Source organism: Squalius cephalus (genome assembly GCF_949319135.1).
Source record: "Squalius cephalus genome assembly, chromosome: 7".
Lineage (NCBI taxonomy): Eukaryota > Metazoa > Chordata > Actinopteri > Cypriniformes > Leuciscidae > Squalius > Squalius cephalus.
In genome coordinates this window covers 24453727-24480094 of record NC_137128.1, presented here as the reverse complement: position 1 = coordinate 24480094, position 26368 = coordinate 24453727, and the positions used below count along the sequence as shown (strand labels likewise).

The following is a 26368-nucleotide window of genomic DNA, read 5'->3' as shown; positions in this document are numbered from 1 at the left end:
CCAGCAAACCAGCAACCCATGCTGGATCCAGCATGCAAAACATACCTTATGCTGGTGACCTGCAATACTGGATTTTTCAGCAGGGGTGAGCGAGCGCTCTGTGTTTTTATCCCTTTTGAAGGCAGAAATGCTGAATTCCTTAAAAACTTGGGCGGTGCCGTCCCCAGACCTCTCTTCAGGAGACCCTTGGCTTTTAGCTACATATCAGATGGGTTGACGGATCAGCTGTAGTTCTAGTTAAAGGGTCAAAAGAGGAGCCACTATCTGAAGTTGAAAGGGGGGTCTTACGATTGTTTGCTCAAGGCTATTAGTGCAACAAATGTGTTGTGGCTACTGAAAGCCCTCGACGAGGCCATTGCAGGCCTCATGGTCAAGTGGCTGCACTTAAAACATTTGAATACTCTGAAAGGGCCTCGAAATTGTGTTTCGACCATCTCTAGCTCTCTGTCTTCGCCTCGCTCGCTCTCCCTTCCCCCTCCCTCTTCACTCTCGTATAAGCTCTGACCTTTTGATACATAATCATCTCCTGGGGGCTGCACGCAGAGCCTTTGTTTACTCCATCATCAGGACCACCTTCAGACAAGACCCCCCTTCCTTTCGCAGTCCTCCTCTTCCCTCTCCATGCAGGTCATATCTTTAATTATTCTGTGATAATTAGTCCAGCAGGGCATTTTCATCTGCATTGATATATGTGCGGTTCAGGGTAGGACGCTCGCTTTGTGAGTTTAAGAGCGCACGGAGGTGATCGGTATGCATGCCATCTGCCGTCCAATTGCCTTCGACAATTTCGCTGAGGAATAAATGGAGGCCTATCGGCACAAAACAAAATAAGCAAATCAATTATCTGCACCGCTGCAGCTTTTTTACCGAGCACTACGCATTTCGCATATAGCGTGGGCTCTCCGTGAGAAACAATCTGTCGGTTTCCTCGCAAGATCAACTCAAATGTTTTTTTTATAATGCAGCACAACAATCGCTTTTAGGAAGATCACACACTTATTTGCTAATTAAATAGCCATGCGTCCAGCCGTGGCAACTGGTTTAACCATGTCGTGTCAGGGAAAATTGCAATTGAGACATCAGACAGAATCAACTGCTATTTCAGAGGTAGATTTTGAGTATTCTGTGCCTGATAAGTCAAAGTATGAAATAAAACCGTCTTGGAGAGGCAGTTCAGTCAGCCAGTTTTGTTTCATCCTCGGAAAGATTGACACCGACGGGAATTCCAGATCAACAGTTGCCAGTTTTGTGTGCTTAGAGCTGACACATTGACACACATAGCAGTGCATCTTTCTGTTAAACAAATGGCTCGTTGAGCCGCGGCTGACTCTGAGATCAAATAAAAGCTTGCCTAAATCCTCTCAAGGAGGACAAACTCTGTTTCTGTCAGCAAGACGAGCGACTGTTGTATTCGCTGCTAATCAACTTTCACACTTCAAGCTCACTTCAAGAGCTAAGCGTGCAGCATGCACCCGCGCCCATCCATCGCTCTGAAAACCACAAGAGCACGTGTGTTGCTATCACAACATTTTCGGGCTGGGTCCTGACCAGCTGTTGTGGGTCCAGATGTGCAGGTCTTGCTCTTTTCTCACCTGTGCTTTATCACTCTGAGTGCCAGTGAAGAAAGTTTCACAGATTGGTGTCGAACAGAACGCTACGGCTTGGCTTGTGCGTAGATCAGTTTTCATGATACATCTAACTCTCACAGGATTGGCCAGAACCCTGCAGAGAGAGTCTGTGCTGCTACAGCCATCTGGCATGCGTTGGGTCAGCAATGCCTCCCTGCCCTCTGTTTTGGCCTCTATCTCAATCCTGCCCAGAGTTGTTTAACAGATATTTACTGTCCGCTTGCCAATTGCTCATCTTCATCATTTCTTCCCCCTGTGCTATATAACAGGTTAGGACTGCTGGTTGCGCTTGGAAGACACTACGTTGTTTGAATTAGTTAGTTGATTTAGCTAATTTGTCATTTAGCTGACATTTCTTTCCACTGCGATCATGTACAGTGTGCTTAATACAGTCCCGTTGGAGCAGCCAGGGGTTAAGTGTTTCGCTCGAAGGTGCAATGGTGATTTTTCATGGAGTCTATGATATGATGCAGGATTTGAACAGTAGCGTTTGGATTAAAAGCTTCAAATGTACTGTAAAAGTACAAATAGTAAACCTTTTAGTTGAATTACTTTTCTCAGTAGTGAGGTGGTAGCATTGCTAGTTTTAAAATCATGTAGTTTGTCTGGCCAAATCATGTATTTCTTGTTGGATTCATCAGTGGTAAAAAGTAGTACACAAATGTCCTTGAGTTTAAGTACAGCTATCCTACTAAATTATTAGTCAAGTAGAAGTACTTATTTTACATAAGTACAATGATAAATAAGTGCCTTTGTACTACTAAAGTAACATATTTGATGGAAAAATGTACGTATGTAAATTGTTTGTATATGAATCATCCTTTTGAGTCGGTTCCTTTCAATGAATTGGCCAAACGGGTTGGCAAAATTAACTAAATCATTTCACAATTCAATCTGAATCATTTGCACATTTCAATAACGCACTGAATCTGCAGCTTTCTAAATTCGTAAATTTGCAGTGGTTTGGTTTACTTTTAAAGACTATCAAGAGTACCAGTACACAAACTTTAAAACCACATTGTGTCCGTGTGTCAGTTTAGCTTGGAAAATATTTCTGTAAATTAGTTATTTTGCTAGGTTTTTTATTTATTTAAGTATCCTGCCCAACACTGAGATTTGACCATATAACCTTTCAATTAGACTTTTAATACTTCTTTAAGACAGATTTTTAACAAATAAGCAACACCATATGTTACACGTCACACCAGTTAATTAATATTTCCATCGCAGCTGATATTTCATATCACTTCTAGACTTTATAGTGGAACGTATCATGCTGCTCCTTGTCACATATACTTAAGCTGTTGCTCCAGCACTTGCTGATAGAAACCTGCAAGACCTCCAGTGAGTACGGGGATGAAGTGGAGAGGACTGCAAGGGCTGACGCTTTTCTTGTTAAAGTAACCCAAAGGTCATCCACAGCCCGATCCTTCCAATCCAGTTAGAGCTGCCGGCAAAGCTGTCCAACACCTTACTTTTTCTCAGTGCCCTGAAATCCTTGACTGGCAGTCAAAACAGCCCTGAGCAGAATCAGAGGTGTAGCTGACTGCCTCTCGTCTGCGCTTTGCAAACCATCCCTTCAAGTCGCCTTTAATCCTCTGCTAGCCCGGCTGGCCGTGGCACCTTTAATCCCGATGCGTTCTGACAGAACTGAGCCCAGGCCTGAAGTTTAGGCTTTGCTTGCTTGGGAGAAATAAGGTGATGGTGAGAAGCATTTCAGAGCTCAGCCAAAGTCTGGACGCATCCGATGACAAACAGACACGGCATGGATCTGCCTTATGGCTGACGGTTAGTGAGCCTGAACCTGCTCTGTTATCACTCAACACGCTTTTCTCTGCAGTCTTCCATCAGTGTCAGATGGAGGAAAGCAGAGATGACAACAAATAGTAGCTTCTAACCTCTGATGTTTAAAGAGATACAGCTGGTTAAAAATAATACTTTGGCAAAATTTTTTTTTACATTTTCACATGAAAATATCTAAACATTATATAAAACAAGATAATTTTTACTGGAGACTGTGTGAGATAATAAGATTGAGAATATATCTTTTTAATCTTTATAGTTGTTATATTTATTCTTAAAAAAGAAAAAGATTGCCAATGTGGAATGAAAAATAATCTTCATTCAAGATATATTATCTGAAAACTTCAGTTTACTTGAAGCAAAATAATGAAATATTATCTTGTTATATTTACATGAACTACCATTCAATTGTTTTTTTTTATTTTTATTAATGTTTTTGTTCAGCAAGGATGCGTTAAATTAATCAAGTCACAGTAAAGACATTTATAATGTTCCAAAATATTTCTATTTCAAATAAAACACTGTTCTTTTGAACATTCTATTCATCAAAGAATCTTGAAAAAAATGTATCACGGTTTCTACAAAATTTTTTTTTTTTTATAAAAAATAGAATATTTAAAAGCAGTGATAACGGTTTTCTACATTGAGAAATGTTTCTTGAGTAGCAAATCAGTATATTAGAATGATTTCTAAAGGGTCATGTGACACTGAAGACTGGAGTAATGATGCTGAAAATTCAGCTTTGATATCACAGGAATAAATAGCTTTTTAAATTATATTAAAATAGTATATTTTAAATTATGCCTTGCTCAATTAAACAATGGCGAAACGAACAAAGGTGATGAGAAGCACAATCAAATAGTACGAACTGTTCAGTCATGACAACTCTCAGAGTGGATCATTTCAACCAGCATTTATTGGCATAAGCTTGATTTTGGTGGACGAGATCTGCTATACGCTGCTGCAGGGCAAATACAAGAATTTGTTCAGCTTAGTTAAAATAACAAACAAAAAGGACAGGCTGCTGCAGAAAAATGGTAGAACCCTGTAGCAGGTGGCACTGGGGAGGAAGAAGGATAATCACGTAGCAGGGAGATCGCAGGCTAGGGTACGAAATAAATGGTTATATGTATTAGGAAGTACTGATTGGCTGATGCCACAGCGTTGGGAAAAAAAAACAGTCAGCGCTCGGTTAGAGTTTCACGTCTGAACTATGTATATATAGAATTTTTCACAATATTACTGTTTTTATTGGGGGGTTTTTATAAAAAAAATGCAGCTTTGGTGAGAATGATAGACTTCTTATAAAACAATTTTACCGAATTCAAACTTTTTAATGGTATTGTGGTTTCAAATGGTTTTTTTTTTTTTTTTTTGCAGTGTGATTTTTGCATAATCCACACATTTCAGATTTGAAATTGTCCGGTTATATATAATCTTGGTTGTGATAGTTTGTGCATAGCCGTGAATTGTGAAGTGACTGGCTGTCTTCTCAGGCCTCGATGTTTTGAAATGATGTTCTTTTTCATGTCTCCACCAAAGATGAGCTGCTGGATTCAGGCCTCTGTGGAACACTGAAGGGAAAATGAAAGACTGTAAATGTTTAATGCTCCACCAAAAACAGAGAATAGGAAGTTAATACAAAATGTCATGCATTTCGAACCTCGACGTTTCATTCGATCTGAATTTTCACAGACCTGTCATTTATATGAATTACTGTATCAATTAATTGAAATGACTGGGAAGCTGTGTGGTTCCTCCTGGAACAATATTGCAGTATATTTCTCTGTTGTTTCATCATATCAGAAATAGTTATGGTTTTCAATATTCTTTTTGTTCTGGATGTCTGCCAAGTTCTACACAGGCAGTGTTGCCAGACGGCAGGCATTTTCAATCCAGTATGCTAAGACCTACTGTGGTTGGCAGAGAAGAAAAACATTCCAAGCTCGACATTTGTTAATGCTTTGTCCTAATCCAAGGAAGACATAAATGTAGAACAAAGAAATTCAACCGAAATGAATAGGAATTTTCTAATTCCGCCGTAAAGAATGCAGGAACTGTTGAGTGTGCAGGTGGAGCGAAGGAAGAATCTCCTAAAATCACGGCAACAAAAGTCCAAGCTGAAAACTGATGAAAGAGCTGTAATTTTCCATGCGTGCTGCAAATACGATATTTCCACGTTTTACTCTTTTGAGAAACATCAAATGTTTTTTTGTGACAAACATTATTTACAGAGGTTTTCTGCAGAGCCCAACAAGAAAAAATGAAAGGAAAAGGGGGAAAAAAGAGAAAGTGAGAAAAAAGTCCGTTTTTTTTTCTCTTCTCTGTCGCTGCCACTGTCACAGGAGGTAGCCTGTTAAACACAGGGAACTGTTTGGTGTGTTTCGCTGTCTCTGACTGCCACACAACGCTGTTTGTCGTTCCCTTTTGAACCGTTGCCTACCGGATCAAAGCATGCATGAAAGTGTGCAGGTTAGTTAAAACCAGAGATGTGTTGAACCACATTCCATATGCATGCGCACGCACACACACACACACACACACACACACACACACACACTCAGAGCTCAGTCACTAAGGATAGCTCCACTCTGATGATGAAGCAATGTGCTTGTGCTTGCAAATGAAAGGGACCTATTGATGCTGAAGAAATCAGCTATTTTTGAACCCCTGAAAAAATGGCTTAAATGTTATAATAATTGATAGATCTTATTATTGATAGACAAATTGATCGGCTGCTATTTGGCTTTTTTGAGATTATCTGTAAAATGCTTGGTTGTTATTTGTGTCATGTAACATTTCCGAAATTCACTGACAGTCTTGCCAAAGGGAATAGACGGATATATGTTTTGTGTTCAAAATGCTAATTTGTTATCATTGTATTTTACACTACAGTTCAAAAGTTTAGGGTCAGTAAGATGTTTTTAATGGTTTTGATTATGCTCACCAAAGCTGCATTTATTTAATGAAAAATACAGTAAATTGCAAAGCTGAATTACTCCAGTCTTCAGTGTCACGTGGTCCTTCACATATCACTCCAATATGACGATTTGCTGCTTAAGAAACATTTATTATTATTATCAATTTTGAAAATGTTGTGCTGATAAATATTTTTGTCAGGATTTTTTGATTAATAGAAAGTTCAAAAGGACAGAATTGATCTGAAATAGAAATATTTTGTAATATTATAAATGTCTTTACTGAAACATTTTATTCTATGCTTGCTGAATAAAAAGTATTAATTTCTTTAAAAAAAAATACTGACACCAAACTTTTAAACAGTAGGCTAGTAATAAAAACAATTATATAAATGAGTTTCTTATGATTGTATGTATTTTAAGTATATTTGATTATATGCACACACATATACATAATATATGCAGTGCAATTTAATGTTAGCAAAATAATTAGAATGCACACTTTAAAAAAAAATCAATATATATTATGTATTCAAAATTCACAAATGTAGTTTAATGTCTTTGTTCGGTTGCACTTTATTTTAAGGTGTCGTTGTTACAGTATAATTATATATTTAAAGCTGCAGTCCGTAGTTTTACCTCTTTGTCGCCATCTCTGTTCAAAATCTGCAATTGCAGTTATTCGCGGTACAATCAACTTTACGTGGGTTGTGCCTCGGCACGGCACAGCACGGATGAATCCAATGTTTTGAGGAGAATGTGCGGCTGTCAGTCACCGCGCCGGGTTGGATACTGTCATTCGGAATCACAGATTCTACTTTTTGGAAGTATTTTCACCGGAAAATGTCATCTGAACAAGTAAGTAACATCCACTTTTGTTCTGACCAACTAAGGGGAAAAAAGCATTGCAGTAAATCGCGCTGATTAAATCTAACGATCGCTTATCATTATCAAACCGTGCAAATTATACTTTGTTCTCAAATTGTTAATGTTAACAACATTACGACTACACTTAATACCCTTCCGAAATTATCCTTGTTTTCGCATGGGCCCAGTTTCAGTCTCTTTTTTTCTGTAGCCACTCCGAAGTCTTTTGCATTTTGCAATGGGTGAATCTCCAGTTGTCACTGGTGATTGTCGTTTGAACATTTCTGGATCCGCCATCAAATTGATAAGTTTAATTATATCAAGTGCTGTGAGAAAAGGCAATACATCTCCACCTCCAAGATCCTCCCTCACAATATAGCCTACTAGCCGAGACTCCTTTTATGTGTACAGATGTGACGTAATGACGCAAAGACATGCTCGAATTTCCCGCGGAAATCCACCAGTACCACTGGAGTTAAAAACATGATTACAAGCTTACCGTTTTGAATCGAGCTAGTTATGTACTTGCTCAAACATTTATTTAGGACATTTTTTTACTCCAAAAAGTTATGGACTGCAGCTTTAAGTACTGAGCAGCTACATTTACTTACTATAGGGTTAGGGTAGGATTAGGATTTGGTTGAGGGTTAGTTGCATGTAATTATGCATAATTTGCTGTTACACTATGGTAAGTACATTTAACATATGTAACAAGGACACTGTAAAATAAAGTGTTACCCTTTGTTCTTTCATTGGTCACCCGAAACATTAGTAGGCAGGCCTGTAATACCAGTCATCAAACAACTTATCAGTCGACCCCTTATCCATAGTTTGATGATGTAACAGCGGAAGTCCTTTTTGTTCAGTACATAGAATGTATGATAACCTATACGTAACCTCTTCAAAACTGTTTAAAGGCTGTTAAATATACAGCCGGCTGTTTTGTTTTACAGCAGGGCAGTGAAATATCCCAGTGTACTGACAGCAGCTCCGTTCACAAACGACTAATCAAGCCGCCTTCCTTCGCTTTGAAAATGAAAAGACACTTATCTGATGTCAGGTTTGTTACTGCCCAAGGACGGAGATCATTTCTCTTTCAGCACACAAACGCTGGGTGACGAGAATCAATCAAACGCTGATTCACCGAATTGGCCAACACGGAGGAGAGGGAAAATTCACGGGAGCCAAGTGTGTCATCTGTTGCCAGAGTCTGTATAAATGCGTGATGACAATGCTGTGGATTCTGGTCCCTGATAGCCTATATGCTAGAACACTGGTCTGCTGTACTACTACAGCTGCTTTATTATAATGATATTCTGACCCCTGCTGATTCTAGAGGATCCACAATCCCTCTGATCAGTAAGTTGCCTCAGGCTTATCAGCTCTCAGCATGAGGAGGCTGCTGTCCCGAACATAAATATTAGATTTGGAAAAAAATATATAGGGCGAATATGAATCTAAGCAAAAGCAAGTGCTGTTTGGGACCTTGTTTTTGTTTTTAAACATTATTTCTGTGTTATTTTTTTTTTTGTAACATTTAAATGAAAGATTTGCACTGAAAATTGCATTCAAAGAGCACTAAACTCTGTATCTGTGTTCTGATGCTGTTATTATAATGAGTGGCAAAAAAATAATCGACTTGAGAGAATGACTAACATTGTGTTGAAGGATTAATGAGTGACAAAAATAATTGTCTTCCCATATAGCAAAACATTTAGCTGAAGGCCACATAAATGCTGCAAAAAACACTTGAGGTGCAAACACGCAGCACGCATGCACGCACATACCCGGAGGCGCGCGCGCGCACACACACACACACACACACACACACCACTGAGAAGCTCAGCTCAGCTCCAGAGTTACAGATTTGAAAAATAAAGCTCCTCAGCAGTCGGCAGGTGTTTGAACATCAAGCCCTGCTCTGCTCACGTTTGGCCTGCTGCGCTGTGTTGGAGAGAAACCCGCTCTGACTGCAAAGACGAGAGATGCAAGCAGGCAGGAGGAATACACACTAGTGAATGGAAGGTGAAGTGACCTATTTCTACGTGTGATGGCAGAGGTGTCTACATAAAAACACGAAAACAAAGCTTCTTGTCTTAAGGCTCAAGGGAATTTTAAGTCACTCTGTATGTTCATTCTGAATGTTCTCAGCACAAATATGATGAAAAATACATCTGCTGAAAATGTACTTTTTATAATAAAGCAGAAATCTGTAAATGGCTTTGTGTGATGATTTACTGTGCTCTGACATTGTTTAGACACATATTCAGCTAAAGTTTGCACTGATTTAAATGAAAAAACAAAACAAAAAAACTGCATTTCCATTTCCATTTTTGATTTTCTATGGCTGTTGAAGCTAAAATTCGTGTTAAAAAATGCCTCAATTATGACAAAATGAGAGTAGGCTACTATACTTGAATATTGCATAATACCACAGCAGAGACATGGTAACTTGGAGTCATCAGACTTTGAACCTCATGGTTTACTGGGGAAAGAAAGAGGGGGAGGGGCCAGTGACGCAGATTGGATAAGCCACTCCCCTTACTGTGATACTGCGGCTCAAAATATTTAACCCCTCATTGCACTCTGAGACAGGCTGAATTAAACTTCCCAACGCCAAGTTATTTCTCTTTGAGTGTTCTGACCCCATAACGTATTTTCAAATACATACCCAAGCCACACGAAGAAGTACATTTATATAAACTTGAAAATTTCAGTTTAGATCTGAAAAAAAAAAAAAAGCAATATAATAAAATAAAAGAGAGGAGTGTGCATCATGTACAATTTCAAATGTAAACATGATACTGAATACTGGTCTGATGACTATATATTTAAATATGCATGTAAGCTTCATGGTTATTAATTACATTAATATTCATAATTAAATTAACAATTCATATAAAAAATATAAAATGCATATGAATTCATAAAAAGTAATACAAATGTGAACATGAAAATATAAAACTATGGCAATATAAAATGGATTAATTATTATACATATACTGGATATATATATATATATATATATATATATATATATGAAGAGTTCAGATGCAAAAGCCTCTAAGTGCCATCTGAAATTTTCTTCTTTTATCAAGCTTGTATATTTAAGTTCAGTAATTTCACTTAAATGACAATTAATAGGTAATTTTCATTCCCATTTAAGTGAAATTACTTAACTTAAATATATGAGCTTGATAAAAATTATCAATTTAGAAGAAAATTTCAGATGTATATTCAGATTCAGATTGTATATAATCGTCACCGTGTGCACGTGCAGCCGAGCTTTCCCTTCAATGTAAACTTTGACCCTTTAAACTTTGTCTGTAGACGGAATAAACCATTTCGCTTGGAACTATTAACACTTCGCCTGTTCGTGTCAATTAAAAAATAATAATCGGTAGAAAAGACTTAATAGATGTTAGCACCGTTGGTTTGAGTATAGCACTTTATCATGTCTGCGTCAATACAAAAGGTTCACACCTGCTGCTGATCTGTGAGATGTGTGCGGTGTCATAATGGACTAGTCGCGTGTTTTAAGCGCGCTCACTAAAGTTCTGAGCGCTTAGATAGATCTACTCGTGTCAAGCGCTCGGATTGGAGATCGGATTATATAGTCTACTGCAGATCGGACATAATGGCTACAATGTTGAGCAAAGAATTACCGGATATCGAGGTAAAGCGACACGCAGAGTGTTACTGAGCTTTGTATTTTTCGGTAAGACGTTTTTACACACTTTGTTGCTAGCTGCATGGGCACGTGTCCATGTTTGAACGTCAGGTAAGGTGATTTGTGTGGGAGACTGCGAGACAAAACTTTGAAAGTTGCACTGTTTGTGCAAAACACAGGCACATCGAGGATGAATTATAATAAATAAAAACATTGCTCACTTGATTTTAATAAAATAAAAATATGCACTTATTATGCACTTATATTATAGCCTACTTGTTCAGCATGGGTAATTTCAACCTAAAAATAAGGTGATTTCAAAGCAGCATATTGATGGTAATTGTGGTATTATTATTATAAATTATGATTTTGTTAAATTTCTGCACATAATTTGCAGTTCTAAGTTACATGGAAAAAGCCACATATGAGGATTTTCGTCTCCAGTCTTTAATACTTAAAATTGAAGGACAGTTATCCCCCTAAATGTTTATTAAAAGGTGGAGATGAAAAAAGTCTCAATGGAATTTTTTTTTTTTTACATGTCCTTGTGTGCTGCTAGGAAGAAGTTTCAGGACCTTGGACAGGGACCCACTCAGTAGCTGAGATCACAGTTAGCTGTTCAACACTGATGGAGCCGTAATTAGTAGCTTAATGAAAATGTACAGTTCCAATTTAAGGATCATTTCCTCTAGATAAACAAGTGTACAGTCACATATGTCACACATTTTCTTCTGATATGCAATGCACTTTAGAGACAACAAGCCCTTTGATTTGTGAGCGGTGTATGATGGCCTACGTTGTATATGACTAGGATTATTTTTCCAAAGCAAGTTTACAGACATTGACATGTCAGGTGCTTTTCATTCCTTTCTTTTTATATAAGAAACGACTAATAAAACATGTTTTGTTCCTATCAAGTGCACTTAAGCTAGCAGGTTGCTAATTTAGTGGTTAAATTAGTCTAGAAAAACAGAGGCATTAAATGTTCTTTTTTTAAAAAGACTTCATGTCCCTGAATTAAAACCAATTAACTTAATCAAAACGTAATTGAATGTTTTAATTTTGTGCCTCTGAAATGGTGGAGTATTTTAATTTAGGCCCGACAGACCTTTACTCAACGTCAGTGCCTCTGGGTGCATCTCAATCAGCTGCTAGCTTCGAGCTCATGAATCAGTATATCATGGACACAAATCCTTGCACTGGTATAGACCCTGGCTCACTACACATTGGGACAGGTATTACTCAATTTCCGGCGACATCAACATACAATGTTATAGAATATCACCGCTAGTGTTAATCAAACACAGACAGGACCTATCTTTTAAAAATATTTTTTTATGCTGTTACAGTACATATCCTTAGAACATTTCAGCCACATATCAATTATAAATGTTAACTAGATATGTTTTCTACCTGTCAAGTGATTTGTGTTTAGGCTGACATATAATACAGAAACGGTTTGTCTTTTCAAATGTTCTATCGTGCGTCATTAAATTTACTGAATTGACTCTTCGTGATTCAGAAATGTGACATAATTTACGTTTTTTGCGGTGCATTGTGGGATTTTTCAGGGAGCGAACGTTCCAGTGCACTGAAAGCATTTTACGATTGAACCAGCCCTTAAAATGGCAGACTCTGATCAGTGCCCTGACTACTGAACTAGGGAGCTGATTGAGACGCATCCTCTGTATTTCCAATATTAGTTCCAGCTGTCCGTAGCATTTGCCATGTTTGATCTAGCATTAGCACATCTGATTTACATGAATCCTATCTGTTAGCGGTGAGCCTAAGAGAGCGTCTTGGTATGCACAGCACATGCCAGATGACATCTCTGCTCAGGTGAGATAAAGCTTTCTCTTTTAAGTTGAGCAGATATGGGCATTGACTTTCATAGAGAAAATAGAACTGTTACTGACGACTCTCATTAGCATTTCTATTCATGAGTGTTATGACTATGGCAACGTGACCTTGGCGTGCAGAGTGCACTTAAAACGTGCTCTAAACGACTCCTGTCTGCCACTGAAAATACCTCACTAAATGTCATAATAATGGCTGTCCATGGGGCAATTAAATTGGCCATTCATTTTGGCAGTGCTGTCAGACGTCTCATTTTAATATCCTGCTTTTCCGAGAGCGCTAAACGTGTGCCTTTGTGTGTGCTCACGGATTCATTAAAAAATCCTCCGGGATGGCCATCAGTGTTCGTTAAAAACCAGATTAATGTGGCCGCTTACACAAAGGGCTACGGCTTTTTATGGAAGGCCCCGAACCACGACAATGACCACTTCCTGATAACGAGTCAAGTACCATGATAGAAAATTGTCGACTTAAAAGCCAAAATTGCAATATGAATGTTATGAAAGCCCCATTAGCTGACAGACATCCATATCATGGGTGTCAAAGTCAGATGCCGTACCTGCTGGAGCTTTTATTCAAGCCTTAAAAGAGAAGACTTGGGAAAATTTGGGAATATTTATAATCCAGTAATAGTCTGCGATTACATGTGGTGCTTACCAAGATGTTGACCTCATGACATATGCTACTGATGTAAATGCTTATAAAAATGGTTACAAAGTAGAGGGTTAAATCGTAGTTGATCGTAGGTGATCCGGGATCCATACGGACCAGGGCCCATGATTCAGCGGATTCATTGCAAAGTTTAACTGTCATAGATTGAAAGTTTATAATTTGCACGTGTTTTGTCTTGCCAATTCACACATTCACAAATTCAAGTTTAAAGGGTTAGTTCACCCCAAAATTTACTTACTGACGCTAAAGTTGTTCCTAACCTGTTTGATTTTTTTCTTCTTCTGTTGAACACCAAAGATATTTTAAAGAATGTTGGTAACCAGACCAGTTAACAGTAGCCATTGACTTCCATAGTAGGAAATAATATGAGGGTGAATAACAACATGAGGTTTTTGGGTGACTATTTTGAGAAACCTTTCCTTTAAAGGGGTCATATGATGCAATTTCTTGTTTTCCTTTTTCTTTATTGTGTTATGTAGCTGATTGTGCATGTATAAGTTCTGCAGAGTTACAAAGCTCAAAGTCTCAAACCCAAAGAGATATTCTTTGTAAAAGTTAACGCTCAGCTACGCCTTCCTAAAACACTTCATTCAAACATGCCCCCACAAATCTACGCCAGTATGTGGGGGCAGAGGGTCAAAACACCGCCCAAATGTATAGACCTTATGTAGCCCCGCCCCTTTTCAGCGCTGCGCTCGTTGTCTGTATTTTCACAGCGATTCTGCGTGTTTATTAATGAATGGCTCGTTTTAAAATCTTCCCGGTCGACTGACATTTGTTAAGACATCTGCTTTAAACATTACAGTCCTCATGATAACTTTCGTTAACTTTACATGAAGTAAATCCACTTCAAAAGCTAATTACTGCATGAACACCTTTTTCGCATATTCTTGCGCTTGAAAGGACACATACACACACAATATTATGTCAAAATACCCCTCTCGGCAAGTACTCTCGTGAACACAGTCGGTTATATAAGTGAATGTAAATAGTTGAGAAAGAAATCGGATGTGTATCATTATATTGGATCCTTGCATTCGGTCTTAAAGTGACAGGAGCCTATAAATACCTGCTTCTGTCTATGTCATAAATGTTAATCAAACAATAAAACACAGTTTTAACAAAGATGCATCTATTTGATTTAGACAGTGAACACTTTAGTGTTACATTTAGGCCTTATTATTATATTTATGTACCTGAATACTACAGTTAGACCTTACTTTATTTGTAACTGTTAGATTGTATTTATCCATGCTTGTAATTAGTGTATTTGTTATTATTTTATTTTACTGACTGTACACTTATCTCTAAAACAATGATTGAACTTTAATAGTTAGGCTAATAGTGACACAGTAGTGGTGTGACAATGGTCCGATCCGTGATTCAAAAACATTAAAATCGTGAGTTTTGTGATCTGTTGAATAATAGAGATACACCACTCTTTCTCTATGTTTGAAAGGACATTGATGAGCCAGCAACCCTTCAGCTTGGGTTATCATACTGTCATCCACTCAGCTGGTTCATGACCCTAAGTCAATGATTATCCTAGGCACTAGTGAGAGCTATTAAGAAATCTGTTCACAAACACCCTGTTCAGACCCTTTGGACAGCATGACTGGCCTCTCCTCGGGAACGCAGGATTTTGAACTTGTTCCACCCTGTTACCTTTCCATTAGTTTGAAATGATAAACATTAATACATAGATTTTCTCAGTTTGGTCCTAGTCTAGTCCAAGACCGTCTCTTAAAAATTAGTTTAGCTAGCACTTAGCCAACCAGTCTTATATTTCAGACCAATATTACTGACTGTAGTTATAACTTGTAAGGCTAGTCTAATCAGTTTATGCAACCGTTTAAGGGCTTTAAAGGGACAGTTCACCCAAAAATAAAAATTCTGTCGTTATTTTTCACCTTCATGTCGTTCCAAACCTGTATGACTTTTTTCCCCTCTGTGGAACACAAAATAATTTTTTTTCTGTCCATATAATAATAGTCAATGGGGTCCAGTGTTGTCTTGGACCCCTTTGATTTTTATTGTATGGACAAAAACATTCTTTAGTTTGTCTTTAATTAATGTTTAATACCTTTTTAATCAAAATAATGTGAAGCATGTGTGAACATGGTTGGTCAAAAGAATAATAGCAGGCCTCTCATAGATGCCTAGCCAATGATCAGCCGTGCTTTTCTGCGTGAATAAACCCCCTTTTCAGTCTTTACATTGTCTGAAATTGAATAGAAGCTTCAGGAGACCTTTAGCTGAGCAAGATGATGTTGATGCCAAATGATCCGTATTGCTCTCTATAATTATGTTACAGGACTAAATGATATTCTGGGCTTGTGCTGAACATTGCTGGGCTGCTGGAGCGCTGTGGCTTCATTGCAGCTATGGAGGATCAATTCCTGTATTGATTTCAGGCAAAAAGACTAGGCAAGAATCTCTGTAGATTGTGTTTAACTATTCCGCCTTAGGGAGGGAGGGGGTTGTGTTATGAAAGATGAAGTGTGCTTTGGAAAGGGGTCAAGTTGCCTACATTGAGATCATTGCATAAATGCTTTTAGTTATGAATTTGCATCCCTTTCTGCATCTGGGTAATGTTTCATTAGTATTAATTGTAGTGGAGAACACACAAACTCATTTAGACAGAGACAAAAGCTTGCTTTTAGTGGACTCTATGTTCTGGGTTGCTGTGATTTTTAATTGTAACATTTAAAAGTGCCATTTAAAAGTTCAACATTGAAACTCACATTGGGGATCAAAATCGAATTTAAAACTAAAATGAAAAAAGGTTTTAGGGCTTTAAAAAATGTAAAACAAAGAAATGTTATTAAATAAATAAGAATTAATAAAATAAGATATATTTAAGATTTCTAAGTCAAACAATAAAAAGCAAATTTGTGACCATGTAAATCTTTGAACAGATGGTCATATATATATATATGACTGACATCAGATGACATCATTCCCTGTCATTTGATCATATTCACTGTTCTTTTTCTGGATAGGGAGCAGATTTTGCTTACTTTGGCAGGAAAAAGCCAGTATTGATTTGTTGTCTCAGTGGATCTCTATGACCAGCAGAGAGTGATAAAGCCAGTCTCCAGAGCTCTCCCTGTGGAAATGAAACACAGCACATCACATGCAGCTCAAAATGCATTCTCTTTCTAGCCAAAGCCTGGCATGTTTTAATGAAATGTATGCACTTGCTCTTCAGTATGCGATTCTGCTGTGATTTCATTCTGTTGAATTTTTCAGCTTTTTTTTTTTTTTTTAACTCAATGCTGTGGTATTTCGAGAGGAGATGCCTACCTCACAGATGAAACTCGAACCTTGCTGACATTTTAAAACAGGCTTTATTTCAAGCGACAAAGCGATATAGCCTCTTGTGAACAGAGTTCAATCTCATGAAGGCTTACTGTATATATGGTAAAAGAAACCCATGAAATCTCACAATTACCTTACAACCTTTACAAGTGAATACACAAAAAGCAATAACTACACATAGTAACCCTCTTTTTGGTTATAAACGTGGGCCCACACACTTTCATTTCCATCTTTGTTCCACTAAAAGCCTATTTTGGCATGAAATAGACTGATTTCCATCTAGAGCTTGTTCAACTGTCACAGAGGGACTTTAGAAGAGATATTGATCTCTTCTTATATAGATCTTTTCTTCTTATAGATGTGTTTCCCCTTACACAATATTGATCTAATTGGCAAAGGTAAACAATGTTTTTCATTGCTTACAAGAAACAGCCGTCACTCCAAAAACATTGCCATCCTAAACATTCAAGGCATATTTCTGTACTGGCCTTTATTAAGTGTTCTTTATTTATCATTAAAACGTGTTTGTTTATCCCTTTCGGCTCTGTATGGACTGTGTGCCACTTGCCGTCCATTTTCAAATCTGTTCATCTGCAACTGGTCAAACAAGGCTTAACTCGCACATTATTACTTCTGCTTCTCAGACTGAGCCTATTATAGCAAATAAACAGTAGCTTGACTGACTCAGTTATCAGCAGTCCCAGCAAGGGAACAATACTGTGCAATCCAAATGTTTTTGTCATGTCTCTGAAATGAATGAAAACAAAGAATTTCCTTTAAACAATACTATTTAAGATTATAAATTCCATCTAGTTCAAGCTGTGCTAAAAATAGCCAAACTAATTGCTAACAAAGTCCCTTTCAAGGAAATTTTGTTCACTCTGCGGCCATATTTGCAACACCTCCAGGCAGCTATTTTGGGCATCCAAGACCAAGTCCTATCTATTTGAATAGGGTAATCCTGGAATCTCAAAAACTGCTTGCCGAGCTAACAATTAAATAACATATAATTTCAAATCAGCAACAACATCTGACATTATCTGACATCATAAATGTCATATTCATCATAGTGTTAAAAAAGCGTATTTTACAGACTAGTCGAGCCAATGCGCATGTGCAGTCCTAAGCACGAATCTCAGGTTTCTATGGGAACTGGCGCTTCTAGAGGCAGCTGCGGTGGGATGCATTCCGCCATATGCGTTGCAGTTTCTCCCATTCATAAGTAATAGGAATGCACTGTCTGTGTATAACTGGGAACATTTTCAGTACTTTGGCTAGTTTTGGCAAAGTTCTCTCATATTTAGGAGAAAACATTTGTCCAGTAACATTAATAGATTGTTTTAAAGTTATATGATCTTTAATAATGTTATCAAAACGTTAGCACAAAAGCATTCAAATCTGGACGTTTTGAACATTCAAAGAAAATTCAGAAATAACGTTTATGTTAGCTGGGTACAGACTATACTCTCCAAGCAAGTTTTTCTTTTGAAAGTGAAACTGATTTGTCAAACGCGTTATTCAACGATTCAGTATTTCTTAAGTATTCGTCGTTTTGCAAAAACAGGACTTCTGTATTAATATTATTGTAATATGGTTACAGTGTTTGTCTTGTTGCCAGGCCAGTTGTTTCGTACATTGTTACAGGTACGGTCACATACACTTCTCGTCTGGTGTGTAACTGGCTTAACAAAGTGCAGTAAACGCTAAACTATTTTTTGCTACAATGTGTTCATGATGTCATAATATGATAGCAAATACTAGTTTGCAACATCAAGCAGCATAAATTAACAAAAACTACTGAAATGAACTAAAATAACGAGGCAACACTGGAAACATTACACATTCAAGTTCAAAATGGCCGCCCTACTCTTGCGTTAAAACAAAAAAAAGGAAAGAATACTACAACTTAAAAACTGAATAAATTCCGTGGGTGTAGTCTTTGCACTTCTTTGTTTCCTCTGAGGAGTAGAATGGACTACACTGAATGCAAGTGACGCAACACGACTGAAGTCAGTAGAAACCATCATAATTAGTGATGCTGTCTACACTGGATGTGGCCTTTTATTACACCTTTATTTAAATGACTATCTTTTATTTGCAGAAGCTATTATTCAGGTAAGATTATAAAATAATGTTAACTTAAGTCAATATTAGATGTCCATGTTTTTATTTATTCGACGAGTAGCCGTGTAATAAGCATTAGTCAGCCATTCATCATCCAGCATTGGTGTTTTGTCGTGGTTTATTTTGCGATAATGGCCGGCTCAATGTGTATATCCAATTGATGCTCCATGCTTGCCATAGTTGTTGCCCTATGTTTTGAGGTTTGAAAACAAATGTAGGAATACTTTCATGATCGATCATTGCTGTCATTTTCAAGTACTTGGGTGCCTTTGCTCATCCCTACTTATAAAATTATATATAAGAATAAAATTATAATAAAAAAATACAAATATGAAAGTTTCATGCAAGACCTACCTTTCCAGCTCAGTGTTCTATACCCCCAACAAAACCAAGAAGGATTTACACATGCTACATATTAATAGTGTTATCAATAATTTATCTCTCCATGCTTCTAAGAGTAAATGGAAACAGCCTTGAAGGACTGTTTCCTCCCTCTCACTATATTTGTTGTCAAACATGTTTCTTCACAAGTCATTCGGAAAGTTTTGTAGCGTAAAATGGCAAAAACAACATAAACAACAAATTTGTTTAGGGAATGAATGGTGCATGACTGTAAACTGAATTAATTGGACAAATATTCACACAGATAACGCACAGTCACCACAGCGTCCAAGTGTCATGTCAGTGTCCTCTTTTTGGGTGAAGGTTTTTCTGACACCTGGCTTACGGGCTAGAATGCCAAAGTAGCTTATTTCAATTTGCTCCTGGCCTCCTGTTCTGGCCTTTGTCAGATAGTGTTTCAGCACAGTGAAATGACTGTGGACATGGTATTCTTTTACACTACGAAGAGCATGAAATTGGTATTAGTGTGATGGTAATGGTTGCTTTTCCCTCACTTGTTCTCCTCTCTCTCAGTAAACTGCCTGTTAATTGTGTTTGCCATTAAAAGATCCCACACTGGTGCCTGCCTTCAGCTCCTCGAGTGTGGTGGGGTGATTTGACTGGCAGGCGTGAAGGTGCCGTGCGGTGCGTATTTGAAATGAAGGTTGCTCCTGAATCAAATGATGATAGTCCCCATCATGGCTCTCATTTCACACTTTACTGTTTCAGTCGGACCCCTCTTTATTGGCCCCGCTGCACTGGCGTTCTAATCAGTGTTGTCACAGACGGCTTTGAAGGACCTTGGCTTGAATGTGCTTTGTAGTTCATATCAATGATTTAAAATGCTGTCATGTTTGTGGAACACAACTGCATGATTATCTTTGCTTTTTCTTCATTCATGCTATAAAACTAGTCATATTATTCAGTGTTGGAGAATGTTTCTTTAATATGTAATTTGTTGCAATATTGAGTTACTCTTAACGTGTTTTGAAGAGTAATGTATTACAGTAAGTTACTTTTCCATTACATCTAACTGTGTTGCTTTGGAGATGTTGAGCTTGCAGGCATTTTTTATACTGGAAGTGCTTTTTTTTGCAGTGTTTATCCCCAAAAATCATTTGCATACTATGATATATAGGGTATATCACGTATGTATATATATATATATATATATATATATATATATATATATATATATATATATATATATAGGGTATATCACGTATATATATATATATATATATATATATATATATATATATATATATATATATATATATATATAGGGTATATCACGTATATATATATTAACATTTTTTTTGCCATAACTATATTTACACAGAACTCACATGGAACAATGTACAATGTCGCTATCTAAGGACAACTTTGATTCCAACATCAGGAGGGGGGGAAATTTATGTGCACTTTCATTTGTGAAAAAAATAACTTGGCTATTATGATGTAAATTATAAGTTACTTTACTAATAATATTCTGATCAATAATCGGTAACACTTTATTTTACAGTGTTCCTGATACACATTTTACATGTACAGTAGTTACTATAGTAATAAAAGTCAATTATGCATAGTTACATGCAACTAACCCTAAACCAAACCTTAACCCTAACAATAATTAGATAGTAAGTACAGAGATTAAGTAAGTACTTAATTGTATAATTGCACTGCAACAAGGACACCTTAAAATAAAATGTAATCCAATAATCTAATGAAAATAATGATCTGATTTTAACATGCATCAATTGTAATAGCATAATAACATTGAATGGTGCAATATTAATTGCATTCCAGAGACAGCAACTTAGAGTGTGTAGAACCATTACAGCAGTCACATGTTTACTTTAGCCTAAAGTTTATTTGTTCTGCATTCATTGAATTTCTTTTTACACATCACACCATAATGATCTTGCATTGGTTGGTCCTTTGAACTTTTAACAAATTTCTTTATTTATAACTTTACTTCAGAGTATCCTCGCCTTGAACCCACGGGTGAAGACTTTTGCAAATCTCCATTCCACTGCCTCTAAGAAGAATGAGAAGAAGCACTGGAAGAGAAACCCAGAGAGGAGCTGTGATGTGAGTATTGATAAAATAAATAAATTCATTAATTAAAAGACAATCTCTTCTCATGGGTTGTCTGAAATAACTCACTTTTCCAAAACTCACATATATTGCTGCCTTTGAGTTTTACATTAAATATAAACAGCCAATGGGAAGAAAAGCCCTTGTCATGGCATTCCAAACTTGCATGTCTTTCATTGTTTGTGAAATGTTTACATGATGTTTGTCAGTGCGTTGTGGTTATAAAGTACTTCTGAAAATTAGAGGTTAAAGAAAAAGAACTATAAGCCATCGATATGTTAGGGCAGGTTCTCTGAATCGCCTGGAAGCTGTAGCCCTCATATCCTCTTCTGTGAGCAAACTTCGTCCCAGTTTACTGATGATAATGAGTACTCTGTGATGTAGTTTATGGTGTGGTGATTCAATGATTATGTCGGTGATGGCTGTGATGATATTACTCTGATGAGCAGTAATAGGGCCGAAGATTATAATTCTATAATTAGTTCCAGCAGCCTAGTTTGTCCAATTATTGTAGAGATTCAAATTTTGACTCTTTTTGCCCTTTTGCTTACAATTTGTCAGTGAGTAATTCTTTAGCACTCATCAGAAAACTGCAGCAAAAGCCTAAAGGAGACATTATGAAAATGCATCATAAGCAGATGCCCCCCTCCCCCCCAAATCCCCCAAGTGGATTAAAAATTCCAAATTTCCTCTCAATTATTATCATATCCTGTGAGTCCTGTGAGTCGAGGCTCATAAGCATATTCAAATGTTCATTTTAAATGCTTTTTCACCATGTGGCGACTGTGTTGATGAAATACCAAATCTTGTTTCCAGAGCTTGCATATTAATTAGCTGTTAAATTATACTACCAATTCCCAGCACTAAGCATTTTGTCTAATTAATAATAATAAAGCCCCCAAGATGTTGGATTAGACTAATCCTTTGCAGGGGAAAATGCTACACATAATTTCAAGAGAAAATGTCAATGGTTATCCCAGTCCCAACAATGCCTCAGTGTAATTGGAAATGTAATTATGTTTCATTTTACCACACAGATGAGTTTTAATACCACACAAAAGCTTTGAGATTAGTCTCCTGCGACACAGGTTTGACCAAGGTCAAGTATTTTTGCATTTGAAATGACAACACAAAAAACACCTTGCTGAAGTTTCTGACAACAGATACTTCTCATTCTTCATCATACTAATATGATGATATGGTTGTTTGATCTGTTGACTAGATTACACATCTAAGAGGAGACAGTTACATGTATCTTTACATATTATTTCCATATTTGAGAGGAACAATTTATATCTTTTTTTTTTTGTCTTCTATGCCCATCCTCTCTACTGTTATTTTTCATTGAACATTTTATATTTTAATCTTTCTAATGATGGTTTAAAAATTCCATGTTTCTTTGCTAATAGTCTGTTATTCTGTGAATTCTTGCTAACTATTGATGGGTGATACACTGTTTTTATATCAAGGAAAATATCATCAATATTGTTATCGATAACAGTACTGATACCTCTATTAAATCGACAGTTTTGATACTTGATCTGAAAAACTGCAAAAAGTACTTGAGGATTGATCCACCCATCTCTATTGCTGACATGCAGTTGTATTATGGGCTGTTAACATATGTTATGCTCGTGATGGAGCAGTGTCGGATCGATCGCGAAGGGAGCGAAAACATGCTTCTACTTTCAAAAACACGCGCCTCTCTCCAGGCAAAACCACACAACAATATGCCTCTTCACACCGCTCAAATATTCTGATATCAAGTCAAAATTATATATAGTCAGATGTTTGAACGTGGTGAGGTTATTCTGTGAAATCTTTTGAGTGGTATCAATAATACCAGCAAATCCTTCTCGTGGCATCACATTGAGGCACCGTTTGAAAAATGTAAAATGTGCAATGTAAAACAGACTGTATTCTGGATTTATCTCTTCTGAATCTGTATCTTGGCAGAGGTTTCTGCAACACAAGGTTGCCAGTGGAAGAAACAAATCCAGTGGAGGTTGAGGTTGAGGTTCATAAAAGAACTATATCAGAAACAGAATATCAGATGGCTCACTGGATTGGTTTCTTATTCACCACCCATCTGTGTTATAATAAAATGTAGTAACTCTCTCTCATGGCATAAATTAACTTAGTCTGTGAAATCGGGTTAGCCTCAATCTCAATCGTGTTGTGATTTTATTTTCTTGGCGCCTCAGCCGTATATATGTGCGGTGGAATTTTCTGGCTGCTCATCCCTTTGAATTTCATTAAATAGCTTAAGTCAGTTGTCACAATGGCTTCTGTGAAACTGTATTAGCTTATGGAATAAAGAAAACAGCTTAAGCAGCTTGAACTTTGCTTCCTAAAAAGGGAGGGGTGGGGGAATCCTCTTTAATGTTTCACTGATAATGTCAGCCATGTCATGTTATAGTGTTAAATGGCACCAATTAATCCTTCCGTTTTAAAGTAGAAACTCATAAATCTTTAAAAGCAGGATAATCTCTGAACAGTCTACTCAACGGCGTAATCCTACAGTGTGGCCTTATTTAAATCTACAGCATACAGAATCTTAGTGATTTAAGGATAGTTATATTTCTCCCCTTATAACAGCAGTGGTCAATATAATCAGAATATTTGCCATGTTTCATAAGTAATAATTCAGGGTGCAAATTACAAGGAGATTTTGGTCTGGCCCTCTATTTAATGAAGATAAACAAAAGGTTGATCTTAAAACACTAGGCAGTTTTAATTCTTCATATTATATTAGAGACACTTCAGAGCCAGAATGCTTATTTTAAACTGACCAAAACGGATAGAAGCTTGTGTGCTTTCCCAATATATTATATATGTTATTATGGTAACACTTTATAATAAAGTTTCAATTGTTAAAATAAGTTAACTACATTATTTAACATGAACTGGCCACAAATACTTATTGCTGTTGTTGTAGATTATTGCTGCTGCAGATCAAGTACAGGAACTTGCCACTGCTAATGCAAACACTGATATGCTGCTGTTGCATGTAAGACATACTGCTGCTGCACAAACAGCATATATAATATTACCCGTAGCAGGTTTATACAGGTGGAGCTGAGGAAGGTGGAGGGTTTCAGAGTAACTCTGAAAGTGCTCTGCAAACTACTATAGCAAACTCTAACCAGCTATTTAAATGTTGAGCAGCAAGCTCATTGGCTGTAGATGCGACATGAACCAATCAGCTTTCGCCATGTAGTAAAAGATCTATTCTAGAGCCATCTAGACTTTCATGACAGAACTATTTTACCCAAAAATGAAAATTCTGTCATCATTTGCTCACCCTCATATCGTTCCAAGTTCCAAAACGGTATGATTTTCTTTCTTCTGTGGAACATAGAAGATTTCTGAGTGTTTTTTTTTCCACTGGTCTCCAAAACTGTCTGGTTTCTTCAGCATTCTTCAAAATACCTTCTATTGTGTTCCACAGAAGAAAGTAAGTCTTACAGGTGTTGTAATGATGAAAATTTAAATATATGATAACCTAAACAAAGAGTAAAACAATCATAAATCGCTTCGTATTTATTGTATGAAAAGTGTTTATTCGCAGATGTCCCTCATTCTTAAAATGAAATTAGCCTTAGCATTACAAAAGTGCTCTTGAAAAGTACATTTAGAGTTACTTTAATAATGTCAACCTCAATGTAATAAATCCACTGTATGATTGACACACTGACATAAATGTAGACGTTTTCATGTTCAAAACGCTTTGTCCCAACAATGTCTCTGTGTGTTTTTCACTCCCACAGTCTTGTGTGAATTTGGAGAACAACTTCGATGACATCAAGCACACGACTTTGAGCGAGCGTGGGGCACTTCGGGAAGCGCTGAGGTAAGCAGGTCTCCATGGCAACAGTCACAGTCAATGCAAAGAGAAGTTTCGGGTGGGCAGCCGAAGGAACGTGTGTGCATGTGTGTGCCGTTTCGAGGGGTGAGGACGAGTGTAGCGTCGTAAGTCATTCTTCATTATTGAGGGAATAGAGGGGTGTACACGCAGCACTTGGCTCTGCTTTTCTCAGGGATTAATTTGTCGGAGGGAAGCCTCCCTCTGGGCTCTGCCTTGACTCTTCAACCCTGCAGTAGATGCTAAGGCTCAGTGCACAGTGAAAAATGTAAATGTAAATTTGTTAGTTGACCTCTGGTGTAGCTTTCAGATTGCAGTCTTAAAAACAAAGCAAATGAAAAAGATTTAAGCCTTATAAATAATCTTGATCTAAAATATATTAAGTATGACATTCATTTTTGCACCCATGTTAACAGGTTGCAGCAAAATAGCATGTAGCATGTTGTGTAGCAGAAGTGTCGTGCTGCAAGTAGTGTTTAGGCACTGAGCCTATTTTTTGCTCTAGATACAGTATCTGTTTGTCAATATAAGGAATTAACTATTCATTCATTGTTTTAAAACGGACATATTTTGGGTTTGTTACGAATAAATTGCGATGATTAAGTTATATATAACCTACAATTTGGCCTTGGGTTTCATTCTGTGTAAATTAATTACTGTGTAATGTGATCTCCTGTAATTAGATTGCATGATGGTATAGTTTGTAATAATTCTTAAAAGCTCACTCCCAACAAACGTTTTTATAAATTATGGCTGATATTAAAGGAAAACCCATATCACTATATTTTCTGCATAGAGCCTAGGTCTGAGTGATATAACGAATATTTACAATTCGGATTCAGATTCAACTTTATTGTCATTGTGCAGAGTAAAAGTACAGAGCCAATGAAACACAGTTAGCATCTGACCAGAAGTGCAAACAGTAAATATATATAAATTAATAAATCTAAACACACACACATATACATATAAACAGTATATATACATATATATAAAATAACATATTATAGGAGAGCAAAATATAGGATACAGGTGCAGAGACCAGCTCAATGCAATTGTGCAAGTGCAATATATTACATCAGGGATGGGCAACTTCGGTCCTGGAGGGCCACTGTCCTACAGAGTTTAGCTCCAACCCTGAAAAAAATCACCTGCCTGTAAT

The 26368-nt window shown here is 37.1% G+C and overlaps 1 protein-coding gene across 1 annotated transcript in view; it reads left to right on the top strand.

Annotated features, from left to right (window-relative positions):
• Window positions 1-10538: 10538 nt before the first annotated feature.
• dpydb (dihydropyrimidine dehydrogenase b) overlaps window positions 10539-26368 on the top strand; it is a 131649-nt gene continuing 115819 nt past the window's right edge. Inside the window, exons 1-3 of the mRNA XM_079876608.1 lie at window positions 10539-10892; window positions 21225-21335; window positions 25112-25194. Of these exons, the coding sequence (XP_079732734.1) occupies window positions 10854-10892; window positions 21225-21335; window positions 25112-25194 (233 nt within the window). The 5' untranslated portion in view covers window positions 10539-10853. The remainder of the gene's footprint in view (window positions 10893-21224; window positions 21336-25111; window positions 25195-26368) is intronic.